Here is a 19,386-nt window from a genome sequence, read left to right as displayed (position 1 = left end):
GCATTTCATACAATAGAGCATATTGTTTGAATTTTTACAACTGTCACGTACACGGAGATACGTACACGGAATGAAAACGGATGACTCTGATCCTGAAACCAACGTAATGATTGATTTTCACTTACCAAAAAAGTACTCCGTGTTAGAATTCTTTCAATTTTTGTTTTGTTTACTTGACAGCTTACTCTCTCACGCCTCTATCAAGGAGTACTTTTTGTTGAGTGGAAACCATACTTAAAGGTGGCCTCGAAGTCGTCCGTCTTCATTCCGTGTACTTCGCTCTGATCATAATGCTTAGTTTCCTCTTGCTAAAAAAGTACTCCGTGTGAGAGACAAAATTGAATTTTTTTGAATTTTTCTTTTGTTTATTTGACAGTTCGCTCTCTCACGGAGTACTTTTTGTTGAGTGGAATGGTCTAGTCGATAAGGGCAAACGTTTACCAAAATTAGTTGCTCAAACAGCACTTAAAATACTTCTAAAAGTATTGTAACAAGAAGAGACATAAATTTTTAGGAAACCTTTTTTTTTTCTTCTTGTTAGAAAAAGTTTAGAAGAATTTTAAGTGCTGTTTGAGCAACTGGTTTTGGTAAGAGGGATTTTTTTGAAAGTGGACCAGGCTCCGTCGGAGCTATTTTTTTGCGACGGTTTGTTCATATGCCCAGATAATCCTTGGTCCCAATAGTCCAAAACCGCAGTCGTTTAATTTTCATGTTTGCGTCTTGGCTGGTGGTGAAGGTGCAAAAGTCGAAAAAAGGGTGTTTTTATACGTGATTTACTGCCGCTACAGACAATGGACACACAAGTGTGGCGGCTCGTTAGATAGTTACTGTCCAGGAGAACCGGGGCAAGCATAGATATCTTACACCCTAGTAGAAATAATGTTGGAAAAAATCCAATGTTGGAAAACGGTCACTATTGTCCGAGCTGCATCATATACAACTCACACTCACACATTTACATTTTGTATTTAATTCAATCGCATAAACTAAGTATGCCGCGCATTCAATAGCTCATTTGAAAAAAAATATTTTTTTCTGTAAGCTCGAGTTGGTTCTTCCATTTATAAGTTATTGATTTACAAGCGTTCCACGTAACATTAAAAGGCTATTTTACCAGGTAATTATAAAACGTAATTGTAAAGCGCATAATGAGTGAAAATAGCATGTAAATGTGTCTGACCGTGCAACTTCTGAAATTGTTCATTCGTTCAAATGATTTCAGAATGAACATTGAACGTAAGCGACAACAACAAATTAGTAGAACCGCCCGAGAATTTGTAAAAAATCGAATACGATCGCAGGATCGCAGGAAATGTGCAAACAAAATGAAAGACTATTACCGAAAATCACCAGATTTTAGACCTAAGTAACTGCCTCATAAGAACAGCTTCAGAACTACTAAGTGCAGGACGACGTTTTAGGTTTTTTTTCTATTGGTTATGAATTAATCTATTATTTTCAAATGTTTTCAGTCAACATTCCAGTCATTCAATTTCATTCGAATTTTTTCAAATTTTAAACTTTGAACGTGCTAATGTCGGTAAAATTGAACTGTAATTTGGTTTTTTGTTTTTATCAACCGACCAGTCCGACAAAAATACGATAATTCGTATTTTGTTACTTTTAAACTTTTGTTATTGATTGTGTTGATGTCTGTATTAACTTTGAAATGCAATTTTGCTTTTTTTTTTATCAACCGACCAGTCCGACAAAAAATACGATAACTCGTATTTTGTAACTTTTGAACTTTTGTTATTGAATACACGATTATAATTTATATCGTCTTTGACGCGTCGTGGGATCGAACCCACGGTGCACATATCACTAGCCTAACGACTTAGCGTACTCGGCCACCCAATGTACATTTTTCTCACTGCAACAGTCCATTTTATCACAAAGAATAGACCCTAATGTTTCAACACGGTTCTTTGGGTGAGCTAAACTTTCATGTTACATTTGACTTTGATTGTCACTATACATCGACACCTACTAAGGATTTATTATCGTTCGGATTAGATGCTTTTATCCGATTGACAATTTTTTCAGCAACTACAATCGATTGGTGTACTATACATTCAGAAGACACCACTACTGATGGTAAAAACAGGAACATAATTTTGATGTGGGTGGGTACTTTCCACTGGTAGTGTTACATAACCCTCAAAGTCAAAATGACAGTTTAACAACAAATTCAATATTTTGATTGGCTTCTCGTCAACTTTGCTAATTTATATCGTGCTGATATCGTGTATAAAAAAGAACTTTTTGCAAAATAGTTCATGAACACATTATGCACAATATGATTTTATTAATCGTGTGGTAAAGAAAATCTGATTAAAAAAAAATTGAGCCGTTTACAGTATAGTGTTTACCAATGAAGCATTATACGTTCAATTGTGTTTACAACTAATACATGTGTAACAGTGCAACCAATATTGGAACTTCGTTGCAATTTCTAAACATTTTTCCACGGAATTTACTTGGAAATTATGGAGAAATTCCAACGTGGAAGTGGGAATTTTTCCAATAGGAAAATGAAACAAATTTCTACTATTTATTTATTTAGCGTATGGATTGTTCGAAAATAACAAAAATATTGTGTCAGTCAAAGGCCGTAAATTTTGATGAACTTCAAAAGGTGATATCTCGCACCTGGAGAATGTTTATGGTTAGATCATTGGATGCAGACATCAAAAACAGCATAATTCGTGTATTTTTCTAAAATCAACATTTTGCTTTCGAGTGTAGGAAGACATTGGCTTTATACCCAAAAAAGTATCCTGAAACCTTTCACTTCCATGGCAATTGAGGTATAATTGTAGAGCAGGGTTAAGCCTCTATCAGGGCAACCACTGATCTGTACAACAACAGTCACCAGGTACAAAATATCACCTAATAAAGCTCATCAAAATTTCCGGCCTTTGACTGATACATACTTTTTGTTATTTTTGAATAGAGCTTGAGTACACATTTGATATCTGTCTTTGCCCCGGGTCTCCTGGACAGTACCTATCCAACGAGCCGCCACACATGTGTGTCCATCGTCTGCAGCGGCAGTAAATCACGTATAAAAAACACCCTTTTTCGACTTTTGCACCTTCACCACCAGCCAAGACGCAAACATGAAAATTAAACGACTGCGGTTTTGGACTATTGGGACCAAGGGCTATCTGGGCATATGAACAAACCGCCGCGAAAAAATAGCTCCGACGGAGCCTGGTCCACTTTCAAAAAAATCCCTCTAAACGTTTGCCCTTATCGACTAGACTACTTAATGCTTGATTCCCTCTTACGCCGTTTACGCTTCGTTTGCACTCCATGCACTCTTTAAACAATAAAAAAGAGGCGTGGTTTAGCTAAACGAGCGTAAACGGCGTAAGAGGAAATCAAGCATAACAGTCTATATAAACTATTTGGTTTTCAGGGTAAACTAGTACGTCCTCTTATGCCCATGCCCATGAGAAGGATTATCAGTAAATTTGAAATCAGTTTCAGTAAATAAAATTGCCAATAATATGCCCTGTTTCAGCAGATAGGTAAAATAGCAGATTATATCACTTGCTTTTCGAACAAGTCAAAGCACGAGAGTGCTTTAAACAACTATATATAGTATGTTTATAGCCAGAGTAAAAGGCTGTTTGGAAGTTGAAGCTCCGATGTTAAAGGTATTTGCGGAATTCTAATATATTTTCAGGGCCTGTATGGTGCATTGCAACATTGGTGCAACAACTTCTTTTTCCATGAAATTTCAAAGCTCACATAAAAGTAGATCGTTGCAAGATAGGACTCTAGCAACCACACACATTGCTTACAAAATTAGGAGGTCAAAAATAGAACATTGTCTTCGTTCAAATTTAATTATTTTAGCAGTGTATAAATACAGTGTAATGAGCAAGCAAACGCTGTCAGATTTTTGGCCTCCTAATTTTGTAAACAATCTTTGGGTGGTTTTGCTGTAAAACTGCCTTGATCGCTGACATCAGTAATTTAACATGACGAAATGTAACGGAATTATACAAAAATCTGTTACACCTGAGCTTTAGTTTCCAAACAACATTTTCCTAGTACATTTCGTCATAAAACTACTAATGTCAGCACTTAAGGATCAACTTTACCGCTCCCTTTTTTATTGTTTCTTCTTTCTTATCCCAATACCATCACAATGCAGGTAAGTGAACCAATCAGTGAGGTAATTACTGAGCCATTGATAAAAGTATATAACACTCTTTTCATTGAGTATTTATTCAACTGCGTCTGTTATTTCAGTTCGGCGTGTATTTCCACTTTCGGATTACAATTCCACATCATTTTAATTATTATTTTCATTGCAATCAGTTTACCATGTTAGTAATGCGCTGTGACGCAAGTCTCAAACTAAATGTCTAACCTTCGGCTCTGATATCCAAACTAAACAACATTATAGATTGTTATGATCAGAGCGAGAGGACAGAAGACCAGTTTATTTTAACTTGCCTTGGGGTACTTATCTTCTTCTCTTCCATCATAACACTCTATTGCGAAAAACGTTACGGATCCTCACGGAAACTTGTGCTCCGTATTTTTTCTGTGATCCGCTGTGTTCCGCTTCAGTGTTTACATACTTTGGAAGAAGTCAACTTGAAGAAAAAATATTTTTTTCTAAGTTGAAATTGTCAAATAAACGGGAGAACATCAGCACTTACGCCGTTGAGCTCTCCATTTACGAACGAACAATTGAAGCTCGTCCCACTTCTCATTGTTAAAAAGTAAACGGAGAGCTAAACGCCGCGCCGTAAGTGCGATTACAGCTTTAAGGTGGCCTCAGAGTCGTCCGTATTGTCTCCGTGTACGTGGCAGTTGTCATATCAAACAATGTGCCGTATTGTATGAAATGTCAACATCGTTGAGAGCGAGAGGACCGAAGAACAGTTTATTATAACTTGCCTTGGGGTACTGGTCAAAATATCTCTTTCTCTTTCATCATAGCACTCTATACCTCACGAGGACGGATAATCAACATCTCGCAAGATTTTTGAGATTAGGCGAGATGAATCGGCAACAGTAGTCTAGTTTGTCTGTTTGGTTATCTACATCTTTAAAATTGTTACACGACCTTCATACATTCTATTTCTATGTCCTAGACTGGAACGAGCGTTTTTTTTACTGATACATTCTGAAAACATAATTAAAAGTGATTTGCATGAGGAAATGTTCAAATAAAAAAATAATAATAAAAAAACAAAGCTGGTGGCCTAAATTACAAGATGCATATAAGCGTGTAACCGTAATCTTCTCGAATCATTCTGAGTATAGTCATTTCTGTGGTATAAAATACGAGCATCGGCAATTTTGCATTTTTTTTTATTTATTAAATTTCGAAACAAAAATGAAATTGAGCGCACTGTGCATTTTAGCTGTTCTAGGATTTATACTCACTAAACACACATCAACCGGATTTATAATGAAGGTAACGAAACCGTTGATTTGCATATGAACATCAGAGAAATGATAACAGATGGCGTTTCTTCCGCCATCCGTTATCATTTCTCTGATGAACATAAATACGTACTCATTTTGTTGTTGTTGTTTTTTCGCATTTAGAAGTTTTTTCAACAACCTACTGTCTCCCCATGTCTTTGTCTTCAAAACCTTTTCGAACTACCAGAATGTTTTGAATCGAAAATGAATCCACCACAACAAAAAAATCAAATCATCCAAAATAACATTCGGATTGATAGCAACCAAAACCAACAAGGCATGTATGGGAATCAACAACAGTCCTTGACAAACAGTGTATCAATTTCACAGAATCAAAATCAAAGTTAAAGCGAAACAAATAAGTCAGCCGTAAAAAGCACATCTTCATTAAGAGTATTTAGTGTTCAGAAATAAATAAAAATTTCTAGAAAAACAAGTTACACGAGAAAACCTTTATTGGCCTCTATTGAGAGCATATTTAGTGTATGTTCTTGAACGAAACCATTGTCCTCGTGACTCAAAATATATTAAATTATACAAACAGTTGCCACTTAACACCTCAACTTTTGCGTTTTTGACTTAACTAGCTTATAACGTAAATCATTTATAGTGTAAATAGTGTAAATTCATGACAGTGTACCATAATGCAATTTTACATGTTTACACTGTTTCGAGGTCATGCGATTAGACAGCACACTTCCAGCATGACTAGAGTACTAAAACTGAAGAGTGTATCATACAAATTTTGGCATTGTAAAAATATTTGTAAAAAATTTCATGAAAAACAGTATCCTGTTTGACAGCTGTCACTACGATCACTCATGATTGCCAAGCATTAGAGTAAAAAGTAACCTACCTAGGGTTTTCTACACTATGCTAGGTGCTTTGACACACACCATTCACTAACTGTTTTCGATAATTTCATCACATCGCTGCACTTTCTCTGACTTGTATCTCTTTGCTAACAACGCGAAAAGGATCATATCGAAAAACATGAGTCCGGTGTACAGAATGAACTCATAAAATTGAGAATCAAAGATCCTACTTCCCGCAACAACAACTACGATCAGATTGCCGATTCCAGCCGACAAATAGAACATGGCTTGCAGAAGAGTTTTCATACTGTCCGGTGCTTCCGAAAACGAGAAATTTATTAACGATATCGCTACCAGAATTTCACCCATTGCCATGAACAAATATTGTGGAATCAGCCATGTCATGTGCAAGAATTTGCTTTCAATTTGTAGTTGAATGATTGCGGATATTAGAAAAGAGATTCCTCCCAACACCCCACCCAATGTTGTTTTCTGCAAAGCGGTTCGGATTCTGACTTTAGCTAACAGTGGATACAGAACATGCTCGAATAGAGGAATTAAGATTATGACAAACAGTGGATTGGCGACATTGAACTGATCAGCTTTGATGGTGTAAAAACCAAGATCACCATTCATTTGCGTTGCCTGATAGACCCAACGCGAACCTTGCTGGTAAAATAGAGCCCAGAAAACCGTTATCGGAATATAGAGGACGATTACTTTAAGTATGATACGAGTGTCTGACACCAACTCATTTCCATATTTATCTTTTGAATAGTCGAGCCAATGTTGATATTGTGTAGTTTTCCTCGAGCTGAATTTCTTGACGACTGCATACTACAATAACGAAAATGCAACAGTCATTCCATTGTCATGCATGTATCCAACAATAAATTACCGTCATGCAAGAGAGTACATTGAGTATTGTGTGGCCCCGGACCTGCTTAGTTTCGGAGTATCTGTTGCCTACCATGACCAATAAAGCAGCAGCAACCATTAAAATTGCAGGTAAACCAAAAATCACTGGATAGCAATCATCATTTCGGAAGCATTTAACATCTTCTCGAAGAATTGGAGCGACTAGTCTTGAAGCAATGCTGCCACAATTGAACATGAAATAGTATGAGGCAAAAAACCAGTCAATACTTTTGATCTCGGTTGATCGGTACTGCTCTGCACCGTATGTAGGGAACAATGTTATAAGGCAACCATCGCCGAAAGTTAATATCACCAAGCCGATTATACTAAGGGTTATGAAAAAGAGATCTTCCATCATAAGTCTCTACGAAATTTTCTCCGACCTGTTTACTTTATAGGAAGGTTAAGAGTATCAACAACACCAATGGCAGTTATTAAAGAACCTATGGCAATTATTATGCACATGCAAACTATTGTCCGGAGTCTGCCAAACAAACTGTCGGCTATGACTGCACCAACTATGGGGAAAAAGTACGATAGAAATTCATAGGTATGATAAGCAGCCGTTGATTCGTCTTCATCGTATCCAATCTTTTCATTAAAGAACATGAAGAGTACAGCTGAAAATTGAGAAATAAATAAAGTCAGTCTAAGACGAGGTCGGTAAATGGCTTATTGAAACCATTCAATCGCAATAAAAAGTTCGTTGCACTTAAGATAACTCACATGCAATTCCACCTGTACTGTATCGCTCCAAAAAAACACAAAACAAAATAAAAATTGCGGTTTTCGCTACACGAAGTTTTTCCTTTTCTGTATTCGCTTTTGCTTCCATATTGAGAAGGTTTCCTTTCCGTCTAATGCCTTTAGCTGTTGAGAGTTTCGCTTTTATTTTGACAATAAAAAATATTCAAATCAATTATGACAATGAAGGTGATAATCTTATCAAAATTTCAACGATTTAGCATCATTTACTAGGCCTCCTGCATTATTTAAAATACCAATCAGAAATGGGAAAAAATGTACAGAAAAGCAGATGTCTAGAACGAGTTAGAACCCCACTGAGTTGATAACGAAGGCAGTGGCACCCAAAGTTTCTAGTGGCGCCTCAAGAAATTTGAGATATTTTTACTTTTACCATTATGGTTCGAAACCCCGCACTTCACGCATAAGCGGTACTGTAAAAAAATCGGAAACGATAGTTACAAAGTATCCAAGCAAGAGTGCTTCGAGTGACAGATGCCAAATAGAATACCATTTTGTGGGAAAAATTTCCAGAACTTTTTACAGTGCGAAAATTTGTTTGATACACTGTCCCGTTTGAATACTCTATTAAGAGTGCCACCAACGCACTGTCAAGCACCGAAGCTGACTTTGACATCACTCAATTAGAAGGCAAAACACACACCTGTTGACAACTTTTAATTTTTTTTTGATAGCCATAGTATGAAAAAGAATTGCCAACTTTGATCGGTTCAGTCCTCTATTTGAGTGACGTCAAAGTCAGCTTCGGTGCTAGACAGTGCGTTGGTGCCACTCATCCTTGCAGTGCGTTGTATGAATACGTTCAAAAGAATACTTTTTAACCGAAGAATTCAAATGATTCTGACGATGTAAAGACTTGCAGGGATGGCGCGCTCAACAAAGATCTTTCACAATTAGTCAATTAGTCTGCTAATCTTATCTCCATAACATTCAACCTACAAGCAAGCAGCACGTTTATTGTTTTCAATAAATTTTCTTCTTTTTCTTTCTTTAATATTACACTCGCAGATATTGATTAGATAATACTTTAATAAATTACACCTTTTTTAACTGAATTTAGAATTTGTAAAAATGCGATGTGTAATGAATGAATAACGATTATCTCGAGGCTATATCCTCTTCATGCTTCCATCTTTGTTACAGGGTCAGGGCTTATTATCAATCAGGACGACTAAGAAAATCTCGTCAATAGGCTGAAAATCGGCAAGAAATTGCTGCATTTTCTTTTGTAATCCGTTTTGTTGCATACGTTAAACAATGGAAGGTGCAGCATAATTAATTATTGATCAAAGAGCAATTAAAAATCGCTGGTGTGGTTTCGGCTCCAACAAGTGACATTCGGGATAGCGAAACAATTTTTCATGAGGAAGTATTTTATTGCAATATCACCCACTCCCATCACAATTCACAATATAATGTGGCAATTCGCATTCGTAACGTTACCATTTCATTTACATTATCAGTATGGTGGCATGAGCGGTTTCACAGTCCTGACCTTGTCCCAAATTATTTCGCAAATGAAAACCATGAAGCTTACAATCCAGGCGCACCAAACAACAGCCGGAACAGAAAAATTACTATCGTCCGACTGATTGTTGCTGTTGTTCCTTGTTAGATTGAGATTCATTTCCAAGATATAGCTCATTAAGGTTTTATCGTGGTCTCTGCTCCACTTGTCGACCAATCCGGCACCGTTTAACCGATGGACTATATCGTTAATATGTTCAGTGAACGGAAATTTCGAATTGATTTCGTATGATATCAGCTGTCCAGCTAGAGGTCGTTCGCTCGAGACATGGTACGCTTCCAATGCCAATCGCTTTTGCGACTCTAAATATACTTGTGCCTCATGGTCGTACACGATAAAAGCAATGGAATTGTTGAATGTTGCCATTTCATTTGCAAGTCGTTGCACACCAATGCCGTGAACTTTATCGCTCCATCCGCCATACTTTGTAATATTTTCAAATGTGCGAATGAGTTCATCTTTCCAAAAGAATTGTCTAGCCAATATTGGAGTGGTGGACGCGTACAGATCTTTTAGTGTGTCGATTTGTGGATGATAAATTGGCGAAGTAAGAAAACTTTTAAAGACAGCCACAATGCCGTTCATCACAATCAGACCTGTGAAGGTCAATGGCACAACTACAAAGATCTCTGAACGATGCAAATTTTGGTATCTGATGGTGGCGTTATCGTTCATCAACAGGTTTATAACGTCGACAACGCATTGAAAGAGCAAAACATTTTTTTGCTGCAAGTAGCGCGAGACGATCAGTAAAAGCGATGACGCGACAACCACAATAGAAGCGCAGAATAGGAGTAGTGACCACGTTCCATTTTGTAAATATGCCACAAAATCGGAATAAGGCTGGGAATGGGGAAATACCAATGCAATCGGTGACTGTCGATGTGGATACAGTGTAGTTAGGCTGTGTTGCACAACCACCTCATTAAAAGAAAGATCTTGGTTCACGCTGTCGACTCCCCGATCTTCGCTTTGACTATTGACATATAAAATCGACATCGACGCATTAAAGACTTGAACAAAAGTATTGTGTGATTCGATATCCACAATACCCACGTCAAATTCGCGAAGCCTTTGAAATCGAAGAGGATGCTTGCAATAGTTGGGGATTTTGTTGGGGAAATATTGTTGCAGTGATATGTTTGTCACATTAATCAACTCGAATGTTCCAAATGGGTTGTATTTGAAAACGTTGAACGAAGGCTCCCCATTATTGTGAGCATACAAATGAAATGCGCAGAAAATTTTCACGATGCCAGCCGTCCAACTCCAACGGAACCATTGCTCTACGATGTTCAAAGATGTAATGTTGAGTGCGAAAAACACACCGATTTTCACATTCATTTCCAATTGTCGAATGACTTCAATTTGAGCCAACAATCGCGAGTCATTTCTGATTTTTATACGGTCGGCAACAACAACCAGAAATGTGTTCTTGCTGGTTATCTCTATTGGAACGTCACTATCAGCGCGGTCGTCAAAAGTGTAAATTGTCTGCGGTGTAAAGTTCACTAATGTGGTGTTGCGACCCGATGGGAACCAACTACTGAGATCGGTTGCAGAGTCCACAAAGAAAATGTGATGATCGAAGCGAAAAAACGCATCAAGTCCATTGATTAGACGAACACCATCACGATACGAAGCACACAAAAACACCACTGACAAAAGGATCGTTGCCACGCAGATGTAATTCATTTTCCTGGTAGGACTCTCGAATACAATATCAGACTATCAAAAGAAATGCGCTGAGCGAATACCGTTCCATATCGAACGCATAAACCAAGCCACGTAAACATTGATTTGTATTCAGGGGTCATTCATGAAACACGTTTGGTTTACAGGAACCCCCTTCCTTTTTATAAAACGAACGTGTTTCATGACTAACGAGCTAACGACAATAACAAGAAGGCAAAAGCACGGAAATGAGGAACTCTAAATAAAGTCCGACGACTTTTATGAACATGACTGATATACAAATTGTCCGGTTATATGTAGATCGATGAATAATTAAAACCCCAACAGAGCAGTTAACGTTATTCGGTGTAAAATTGAGGGTTTTTGGGGTTTATGATCAATGCGCGTATTAACTTGGAATGTGCCGAATCGTGACTTTTTGCTAAGTTCACGAGTGCTTGAGAGCCGCACGAATTACAGGGGATCTAATACGTTTACACTACAAAATTTGCTTGGAATCCATGAGTAAGGGGAAATCTTTAGAAGTTGCCTAGGGATATTACTTGAGTAAAACCAGTAAAACGCAGGTGATTTTAATAATTCTGTCTTTCTCTTTATCAATGTCTCTTGCCTCTTCTAGGTTTTTTTTACTGCAAACGGTCAAATGGGTCAAATGTCAGTTCATGAAATCGTAGGTTCAGGTAACGTTCCAATGAACTGTAAAGACAGCCGAAAACAACTGAATATTTCAGTGAGACAGAAACAGGTCAATAAGGCCCTTCTGGACTGCATGCCTTACATCCCGAAATATCTAAAGCCCAATCGACAGTGTATACAAACGGTAATTACGTATACATTGTTACAAGGCCTCCTTTAAATAGAGTTATTCCCTTTTGTTTTTTCTACGTTTTCAATCCATCCACTTTTATCACATTCAATCAAATTTATTTAATGTGAAATCACTATTTTATGCTTGAAGAACCCCCGAATATAGCCGCTAATTGCCGTGTTATAAGTACAGGCACAGATACAGTTTATTTATCGATTCGTGGAGTAATTCATGGATTCATAATTGTATTATGTTGGTGTGAGACTGTTTGGTTGAATTAGTAAGGATTACACTTCAAATGTATCACAAAACATTAATAGCAGGTGTAACAGGTGGTAGAGACAACATTTTACCCAATTCATACGTTGCAGTTTTCTTTTTTCGTATTTTCATACTTCGACGATGGCTGCGAAAACGTGTGCTTTTGGCGGTAGCAATGAACAGCTTATTATCTTGGGTTTCGTTTGTGATAATAATAGCCAAATCCATGTGGGCTGGCTAAAGGCACACGAGTGCTCGTTCAAAATAGTGGACGCCTTAAAAGGTGCCAAAAGAACGAACTTTTAAACTACGTAAAAGGTGAACTCGCACACGCAAGTTTATTGCTGCAAATGCTTTTTAGCCATGCCATCGACTTAATGACTCCTTTTACAAAATTTTGTTATCGAAAAATCGTGTGCGAGTTCACCTTTTACGTAGTTGAAAAATGCGTTCTTTTAGTACCGTGTGCCAAATTATCCCACGCCTACGTTGCTACTAGTAGATTTAGTTGTTTCAGCAGATTTTAATTTTTTTAATTATTGTAATCACATGAACACAATTTATATTTTTTATCACCTAACGTATACCCTTCATTGATACAAACACCACTATTTGCATCATGGCCACATTTACAGTCATTATTGCACGTTCCAGACGTGCCAGTAATTCCACCGTCAGGACAGAGTACTGTCATGAATGACGTCTGTAAAACTTCTTGAATTGCAGATGTACATTGCGTTTGACGTAGTTGAGCCATAGCAGTTTCTATAAGTAATATCGGGTATACTTTGTGATGGATAAACAGAATCTATTATCTATTATGCTTATGTGGGATCGTATACAAAGTACAGAAACTTATCAGCAATCAGCATACTCTTTAAGCTCCTCAACCTGAACAAGTAGTTAATCGCTTACCATTGAGCTTTGCGTCGTTGTTACAGTGACATTTTCCGCTATCACAAGTAGCACCCGATAAGCCATGAATACAGACACAGTCGGTGAGGCAACTAACTGCAGAAGCATCTGCGTTGTCCGTCGGAGTTACACAACGAATGATGTTGAGACCACTTACTAGCAAACAATCTACAGAATCACCTCCTATTCAAATCAAAGTTAAATTTATTTTATTCAAATCTATTTGTCGAGAATATCTTCAAAGAAACTATAGCTATTTTCATAATAAGGTAGTAAATGGGATTGTTTTGCGCACTAGATGTGAGATTGCCGATACGAGCGAAGCGAGTTTGGCAACACATCGTGTGCGCAAAACCCCCATTTACTACCGTGTTATGAACAAGGTTTTATCTCCTGTAATGTCATAATCACCATAAAAAACAAATTTAAAAAAGCAAACTGAAACATAAACACGCCATGACACCGTCACTCATTCATATTCCCCACAAATAAAACACACATCTAGTATACTGTCAAGAATTTGTCAATTTTCAGTGAATAAATGAGAAATTATCGAAGTTTTCCGTGAATAAATGTGAAATTATCGAAGTTAGCCGTGCGCAAATGACCATTTATCGAAATTTTCAGTTAATAAACGTACGTTCTGTGAATGACGTGTTTAAATCTAGCCCATTTTGATTCTAAACGTGACACTCAAATTGTGAATATTATGACATTACAGGAGATAAATAGTATATTTCAACATACCCCAATACACACAAGATGTGTGTGCACGCGCGGGCGAAGCCCAAGCGAAAACACACATCGAGTGTGTATTGGGGTATTTTGAAAGATATTTTTCTGTAATAGTGAGAGTGTGTTGGTGCATTCCTTCCCAACCGTTACTTTCCTTCTCGACCGTTTACTTTCCCTACCGACCGATTCATATCATAGCTCACCAATACACTCTCACGTATGCAGAAAAATATTTTGCTGAGCAAACATAGACCTACCAACATTAATATTGTATGCAGCACTGAGAACAACAATACGAAGCAAAAAATGACGAAATGACTGCATATTTCAACTGAAAGTATTTTTGGGCTGGCTTATGATTTAACCACTTTTTAAAATCGTAATTTTGAAAATTAATTAATAAAATGAACGACTTGGTTGTCGCGTACGTACTAACATTAAATTTCAATTGGAGTCTGAGCTCTGTTGGCTGAGTCAATATTACATCAGATTTGTGTCGTGTGCAAAACAAAATTCAGAACGAGTCAACAGTTGCTAATTTTTAATTTTTGTAAAAAAAACGACACCCTTAGACACTGTCTCAGTGACGTACTTTCTCCCACATCTGTAACAAGTTTGAAATGCATACATCTTGAACGGACGATTATAGTGGTAGATGGACAATCACACTAGTTTCATCCATTTGACTTGTAAGCGCTGATTTGATAAGAAATAGATAGTAAAGTGTCCATTCCACTCAACAAAAAGTACTCCGTGAGAGACCCGGAAGAGAGCGAGCTGTCAAATAAACAAAGCAAAAATTGAAAATATTCAATTTTGTCTCTCACACGGAGTACTTTTTTGGTAAGAGGAAACTAAGGATAAGTTTAAACTGCATTCGAGATGTAATGCAAGAATTGAAGGAGTCATTTGAAACGTGTACCCCATTAAAGTATTATAAACTTGCTGAAAAGATGAACCTTACTAATTGATGCAGGGCCTATTTTTGGGAAATCGATATGCCACAATTTGCCAACATTTGCTAAGATTTTCCAAAATTTTCCGAAATTTTCCAAATTTGCTAATGGCAAATTCTAGCAAATTTTAGCAAACATTGGAAAATTTGGGCAAATTTCGAAAAATTTTAGCAAAAGGAAATCAATTTCCCAAAAATAGGCCCTGAATTGATGTCAACATTTCGAATTGCGAATTTAGAACAAATACAAACATGTACGTGAATACATGAAATGAAGTCAACACTCAACACCTTAAACCATCTGATAAGCGAAACTGTTTATTAGCTCAGTTGGGTCATATTTAAGAATGATAGACGTTTGCATGATAAATTTGGTAAATTATGGATGTATAAATGTTGATTCTATAATTCTTCCACTAACGTTCTATCAGACTGCATTTGCGTTAATTTGGCTGTAAAATTTAGGGAGGTCACGCAGATACACCACGTCATAGAAATTCGATTTTGGTGAATTAATTCGTGTTATGTGGAAACAGAGAAATGATAAGTTGGTAAGCCTGTGGCGAGATAGAAGCCAACTTTGATTCACATGTTCCTCTTCTATCTCGGCACAGGCGTACCACTTTATCATTTATCTTATGGAAAAAGGTTTGTTACATACTCGTGTTACTGCATATCTAGTAAAATTGCGATCTGCGTGACCTACCTCCCCAAAGTTTACAGTTTTAAAGTGAAAAGAATACTGAAGTGATGCGACTATTTTTTTTTGATGGGGAGAGCAGGCTCTCTATAATTGAAAATTTACGAAAAATTACGTCATTTTCCAGGGAGATTCATCCATTATTGAAAAAAGTGACCCAGGCAACATATGTTTCTAATTTTTTTGAGGAGTTATTTGTTTCATGCGTACCAGTAAGTGCAGTGAGTTCAGAGAGATGCTAAGATAACGGCGTCCCAGCCGTCATATTAACATCTCTCTGAGTGAGTTCCCTTGCTGTATGCATAGAAAACGATGTGTAAAACGAACAGAACAAAGCGGTAGTTTTTGTCGCACGAGGCACACTGTGTTGACAACGATTTATGCAATAAATCATCTTCAAGATATGGTACTTTCAGACGTAACCTCACTTAAGTTTCGTTAAATGTTTCGTTCATTCATTCATTTGTATGAGATTTTTTTTAACGTGGATGGCATTTCAGTTCAAACGGCCTTGAATATGATCTAATCTATGTCGCCGAAAAACATTGAAAAAAAAAACAAATTTTCGTTTCGTAATTTTTTACATAGAATGAGAGGGATATACAAAAGGGGAAGGAGAATTGTGCAGGAAAGGAAGAACAACTGATTTAAAATTAATGTCCTTTTCTCCATTCCAAAGATCTGACGCTGCTAGCGATTTCTGTGGCTTCTTCAAATCACGGTACTTTCAAACCAAACGTAACCTCAGATTAGTTTCGTTGTGTTTTGTTTAACACAAACTTTTATGTCAAAAATGAGCTGCCATTCGAATATTGAGTTTGAAATTTTGTGTAAAAACGAGAACGAATAATAGGCGGTTCCAAGTCTCTCGTTCAAATGACATTATTTTTAACGTGGTTGGCAGTTCTTAAGTATAGTTTCCACTTAAAAAGAGCACTTCGTTTAGCCTCCGTCTACATGACAGTTGTAAAATAGAACAAAAGAACTGTCACGCAAACGTAGTGGAAACTGAATTTATTTCAATTTTTTACTCCGTTTACGTGACAGTTCCTTTGTTCCATTTTACAACTGTCATGTAGACGGAGGCTAAACGGAGTGCTCTTTTTAAGTGGAAACTATACTTTAAGTGCCCATTCCACTCAAAAAAAGTACTCCGTGAGAGAGCCGTGAGAGAGCAATCTGTCAAATAAACAAAGAAAAATTGAAAAAATTCAATTTTGTCTCTCACATGGATTACTTTTTTGGTAAGAGGAAACTAAGCATTAACGTGGATGTAATTTTAAACGGCCTTGAAGATGATCTATGTCACTTATTGATAGAGAATATAGGACGTCGGGTGGCAGCAAAATTTCAACGATTACAGCGAATTTTTAGGTTTTAATCGACGTTTTCACATGTAGATGGCCTCAGAAATTAATTGAACGAAGAGAGGGTATGAAATGCATTCATCAATTTTATAAATATTTTTTTTTTGTCAAAGTGTTGCGGGCTTGCTGTTGTTTTCTTTGGTTCCTTTGGGTCCCTTTGGTGTCAAACAACTGGACAACAAATTCAATAAATGGCTGACGATCCGAACGAAGAATCATGGCTCTATGGATCTAATCCAGAGCCACCCGAAGAGCAGGACAGTAAGGATGCATTAGCAGTACAAAATGACGATGCGGTCGATGAAGATGAAAAGCCTGAGTTGGCTGAGGAGCCTGAAAATGCGGTGAGTTCATGAATATCCGCCGGAGAATTTCATTTTGCATACTGATTGTTTCCGTGGTTTTGTTTTTAGGAAGCATCGAATGCTGCCGATGAAATGGAAGAACAAGAAGACGGTTCCATATTCAAAGAGGAGAACAACGAAAATGGGGAAGATTCGGATGACAGTGACGATGACATCAACGTTGTGATTGGAGATATTAAGTCCGGTCCAAGTTATAGTATAAAACAAAGAAGTGGTGCACTCGCACCGGGCTCCACAGCACCGGCAGATAAACAGAAACAAGCTCCGGGAAAATTTAGCATTGACGAGTTCGAATCGGTTGGTACAATTGCGGGTGTACAGGCGCATGAATTTAGCATTGATTCGCTCGAAGAAAAGCCGTGGCGAAAACCTGGTGCCGACATAACTGACTATTTCAATTATGGATTTAATGAAGATACGTGGAGAGCCTACTGCGAACGACAAAAGCAGATGCGTTTGAATGAAAGCGGCGTTGGTCTGCAAAGTTTGTCGGCCAATCTGAACAACTCAAATTCAGGTTCGAATCGCACAGTCTCGGGCTCGAATGAAGGCGGGGGATTTGGTCAAGGTGGTTTTATGCGACGATCTGGTGGTCCGCCTCCGTTCCGCAAAGCGACAGGACACATTGATGTGATCGGAAGTAACGGTTTGTCTAGTCGACGTGATGGTCATAATGACGTTAACAAGAGTATCATTCCAGCGAAGGAGAATGTCATTCAAGTTATGACAGCCGAACGCCGTGAATACAGTCGAGTGCAGGGCATGCCACCTCCAGGTTTTCCAATGAACGAACCCTTTTTCGAAGCAGACAACTACAATTATGGATATGAACCCACGCAAGAGCAGCAATGGAATCAGCAAGAGCCTGGTTGGGTTCCTAGTGGCATAAAGGAATTAACGCCAGGTCATATGGTTGTTCCGCCGCCAGGGATGAATGTCGGAATGATGCGACCACCGATGAGTGGTCCAGGCCAAATGGTTCCACCACATCATATGATGGCATCACAAGGTCAGGTCATGCCGCCATCGCACGGCAACGACAGAGACAGAGATCGAGACAGGGATCGTGATCGTCGTGGTGACAGAGATAGGGAAAGAGACCGTGACCGAGGAAAATCTGAGGTAAATTTCTTCAATTGAAATGTGATTGTTTAACAGACTGGCATGGGACTTGTTTCAGGAAAGTGAAAGGGGAACGCGTGATCGGGATCGTTACCGCGAACGGAGTACAAGACGTGATGCAAGAGATACACGAGATTCCAGAGAAACGAGGGATAGATCTCGCAGTCGGGACCGCCGCCGAAAGTCTAGAAGTCGTGACAAAGATCGTAAGAGTCGCGACAAGAAAAAGACACACAAAAAAGATAAAGAAAAGGACGATCGGGACAGTGATTAAGGAAATAGTTAATGTTCTCTGCATTGTGTGAATCATAATTCTCCTGGCATAATACAAAGACCTTTGCTGGCGTTCAAGCCTAGCAAAACAAAATAAAAAAAACTTTGCGACTTTTCTTTAAGACGAGATAACGAGACGCGAAGATGTTTACACGCCTCGTTCTTATTAAAGATTCTAGATTTTGAAGTGTGACCGTGTTGGACCATATTGTACAACAATCTCTATACATTCGTCAGGAGCTTACAAATTGGATATCAAACTGGAGAGAAAGTACCAGTTACCGAGATTTCAGTTTACTGGTTCGTCTTTATCAGTTTCACTCATCCTAATTTGTGTAAAACCTCTTTAATAGTTGAATTTAATCGCATTGTCTTTGTAAGTCTGGGTTCCTTAGTGCAGTGACTGAGCATTCGGTTAAGGTACCAAGACTTTTGACCTCTTATAAATAAATGAAAAAATCAAGAAGCACTGGGGTTCCACTAGCTAATCGAAAAACAGTTTCAGACTAATGCCAAAAACTCTAATTATTCCCGTTCACTTAGCAGAAGAAACATCGTAAGAATGACCTCCCTATTCTCATTTACCACTATTTCCTCAACGAACACATAAGAAAAGCACCCTTACCTCCTATGTCGGACCTTACTTCGGTCACTTACCTGAACAATTTAAGTGCAAATGCCTAACGTTACACACACTCGTAGAAAAA

The 19,386-nt window shown here is 37.9% G+C and overlaps 2 protein-coding genes and 2 long non-coding RNA genes across 6 annotated transcripts in view; 2 read left to right on the top strand and 2 right to left on the bottom strand.

Annotated features, from left to right (window-relative positions):
• Positions 1-5,226: 5,226 nt before the first annotated feature.
• On the top strand, positions 5,227-5,676 carry LOC119077723. The gene is made up of 2 exons (XR_005087854.1): positions 5,227-5,446; positions 5,581-5,676. It is a non-coding gene; the product is annotated as an uncharacterized LOC119077723 (long non-coding RNA).
• A 114-nt stretch (positions 5,677-5,790) lies between these two features.
• On the bottom strand, positions 5,791-8,082 carry LOC119077686 (solute carrier family 15 member 1-like). The gene is made up of 4 exons (XM_037184950.1): positions 7,917-8,082; positions 7,582-7,810; positions 7,171-7,516; positions 5,791-7,109 (listed from the first exon to the last, which is right to left on the bottom strand). Exons 1-4 carry the CDS (start codon positions 8,023-8,025, stop codon positions 6,360-6,362), a joined length of 1,434 nt encoding a protein of 477 aa, XP_037040845.1. The 5' UTR covers positions 8,026-8,082; the 3' UTR covers positions 5,791-6,359.
• Positions 8,083-12,980: 4,898 nt separating this feature from the next.
• Positions 12,981-19,386, bottom strand: part of LOC119077720 — a 15,132-nt gene continuing 8,726 nt past the window's right edge. Inside the window, exons 2-4 of the long non-coding RNA XR_005087851.1 lie at positions 14,155-14,245; positions 13,163-13,345; positions 12,981-13,012 (exon numbers count right to left, since the gene is read on the bottom strand). This is a non-coding gene — a long non-coding RNA (uncharacterized LOC119077720). The remainder of the gene's footprint in view (positions 13,013-13,162; positions 13,346-14,154; positions 14,246-19,386) is intronic.
• Positions 16,910-18,782, top strand: LOC119077685 (pre-mRNA 3'-end-processing factor FIP1). 3 transcript variants are annotated; one of them, XM_037184947.1, is made up of 4 exons: positions 16,910-17,263; positions 17,333-17,930; positions 17,985-18,406; positions 18,465-18,782. In XM_037184947.1, exons 1-4 carry the CDS (start codon positions 17,111-17,113, stop codon positions 18,678-18,680), a joined length of 1,389 nt encoding a protein of 462 aa, XP_037040842.1. In that variant the 5' UTR covers positions 16,910-17,110; the 3' UTR covers positions 18,681-18,782. The 3 variants fall into 3 exon arrangements, with proteins under 3 accessions (XP_037040842.1, XP_037040843.1, XP_037040841.1); XM_037184948.1 differs by having other exon boundaries at positions 17,013-17,263; positions 17,333-17,924; XM_037184946.1 differs by having other exon boundaries at positions 17,013-17,263; positions 17,333-18,406.

The sequence above is a fragment of the Bradysia coprophila genome, unplaced genomic scaffold (genome assembly GCF_014529535.1).
Source record: "Bradysia coprophila strain Holo2 unplaced genomic scaffold, BU_Bcop_v1 contig_24, whole genome shotgun sequence".
NCBI lineage: Eukaryota > Metazoa > Arthropoda > Insecta > Diptera > Sciaridae > Bradysia > Bradysia coprophila.
Note: the sequence above shows the minus strand (reverse complement) of the source record. Positions and strands in the feature narration are given on the sequence as shown.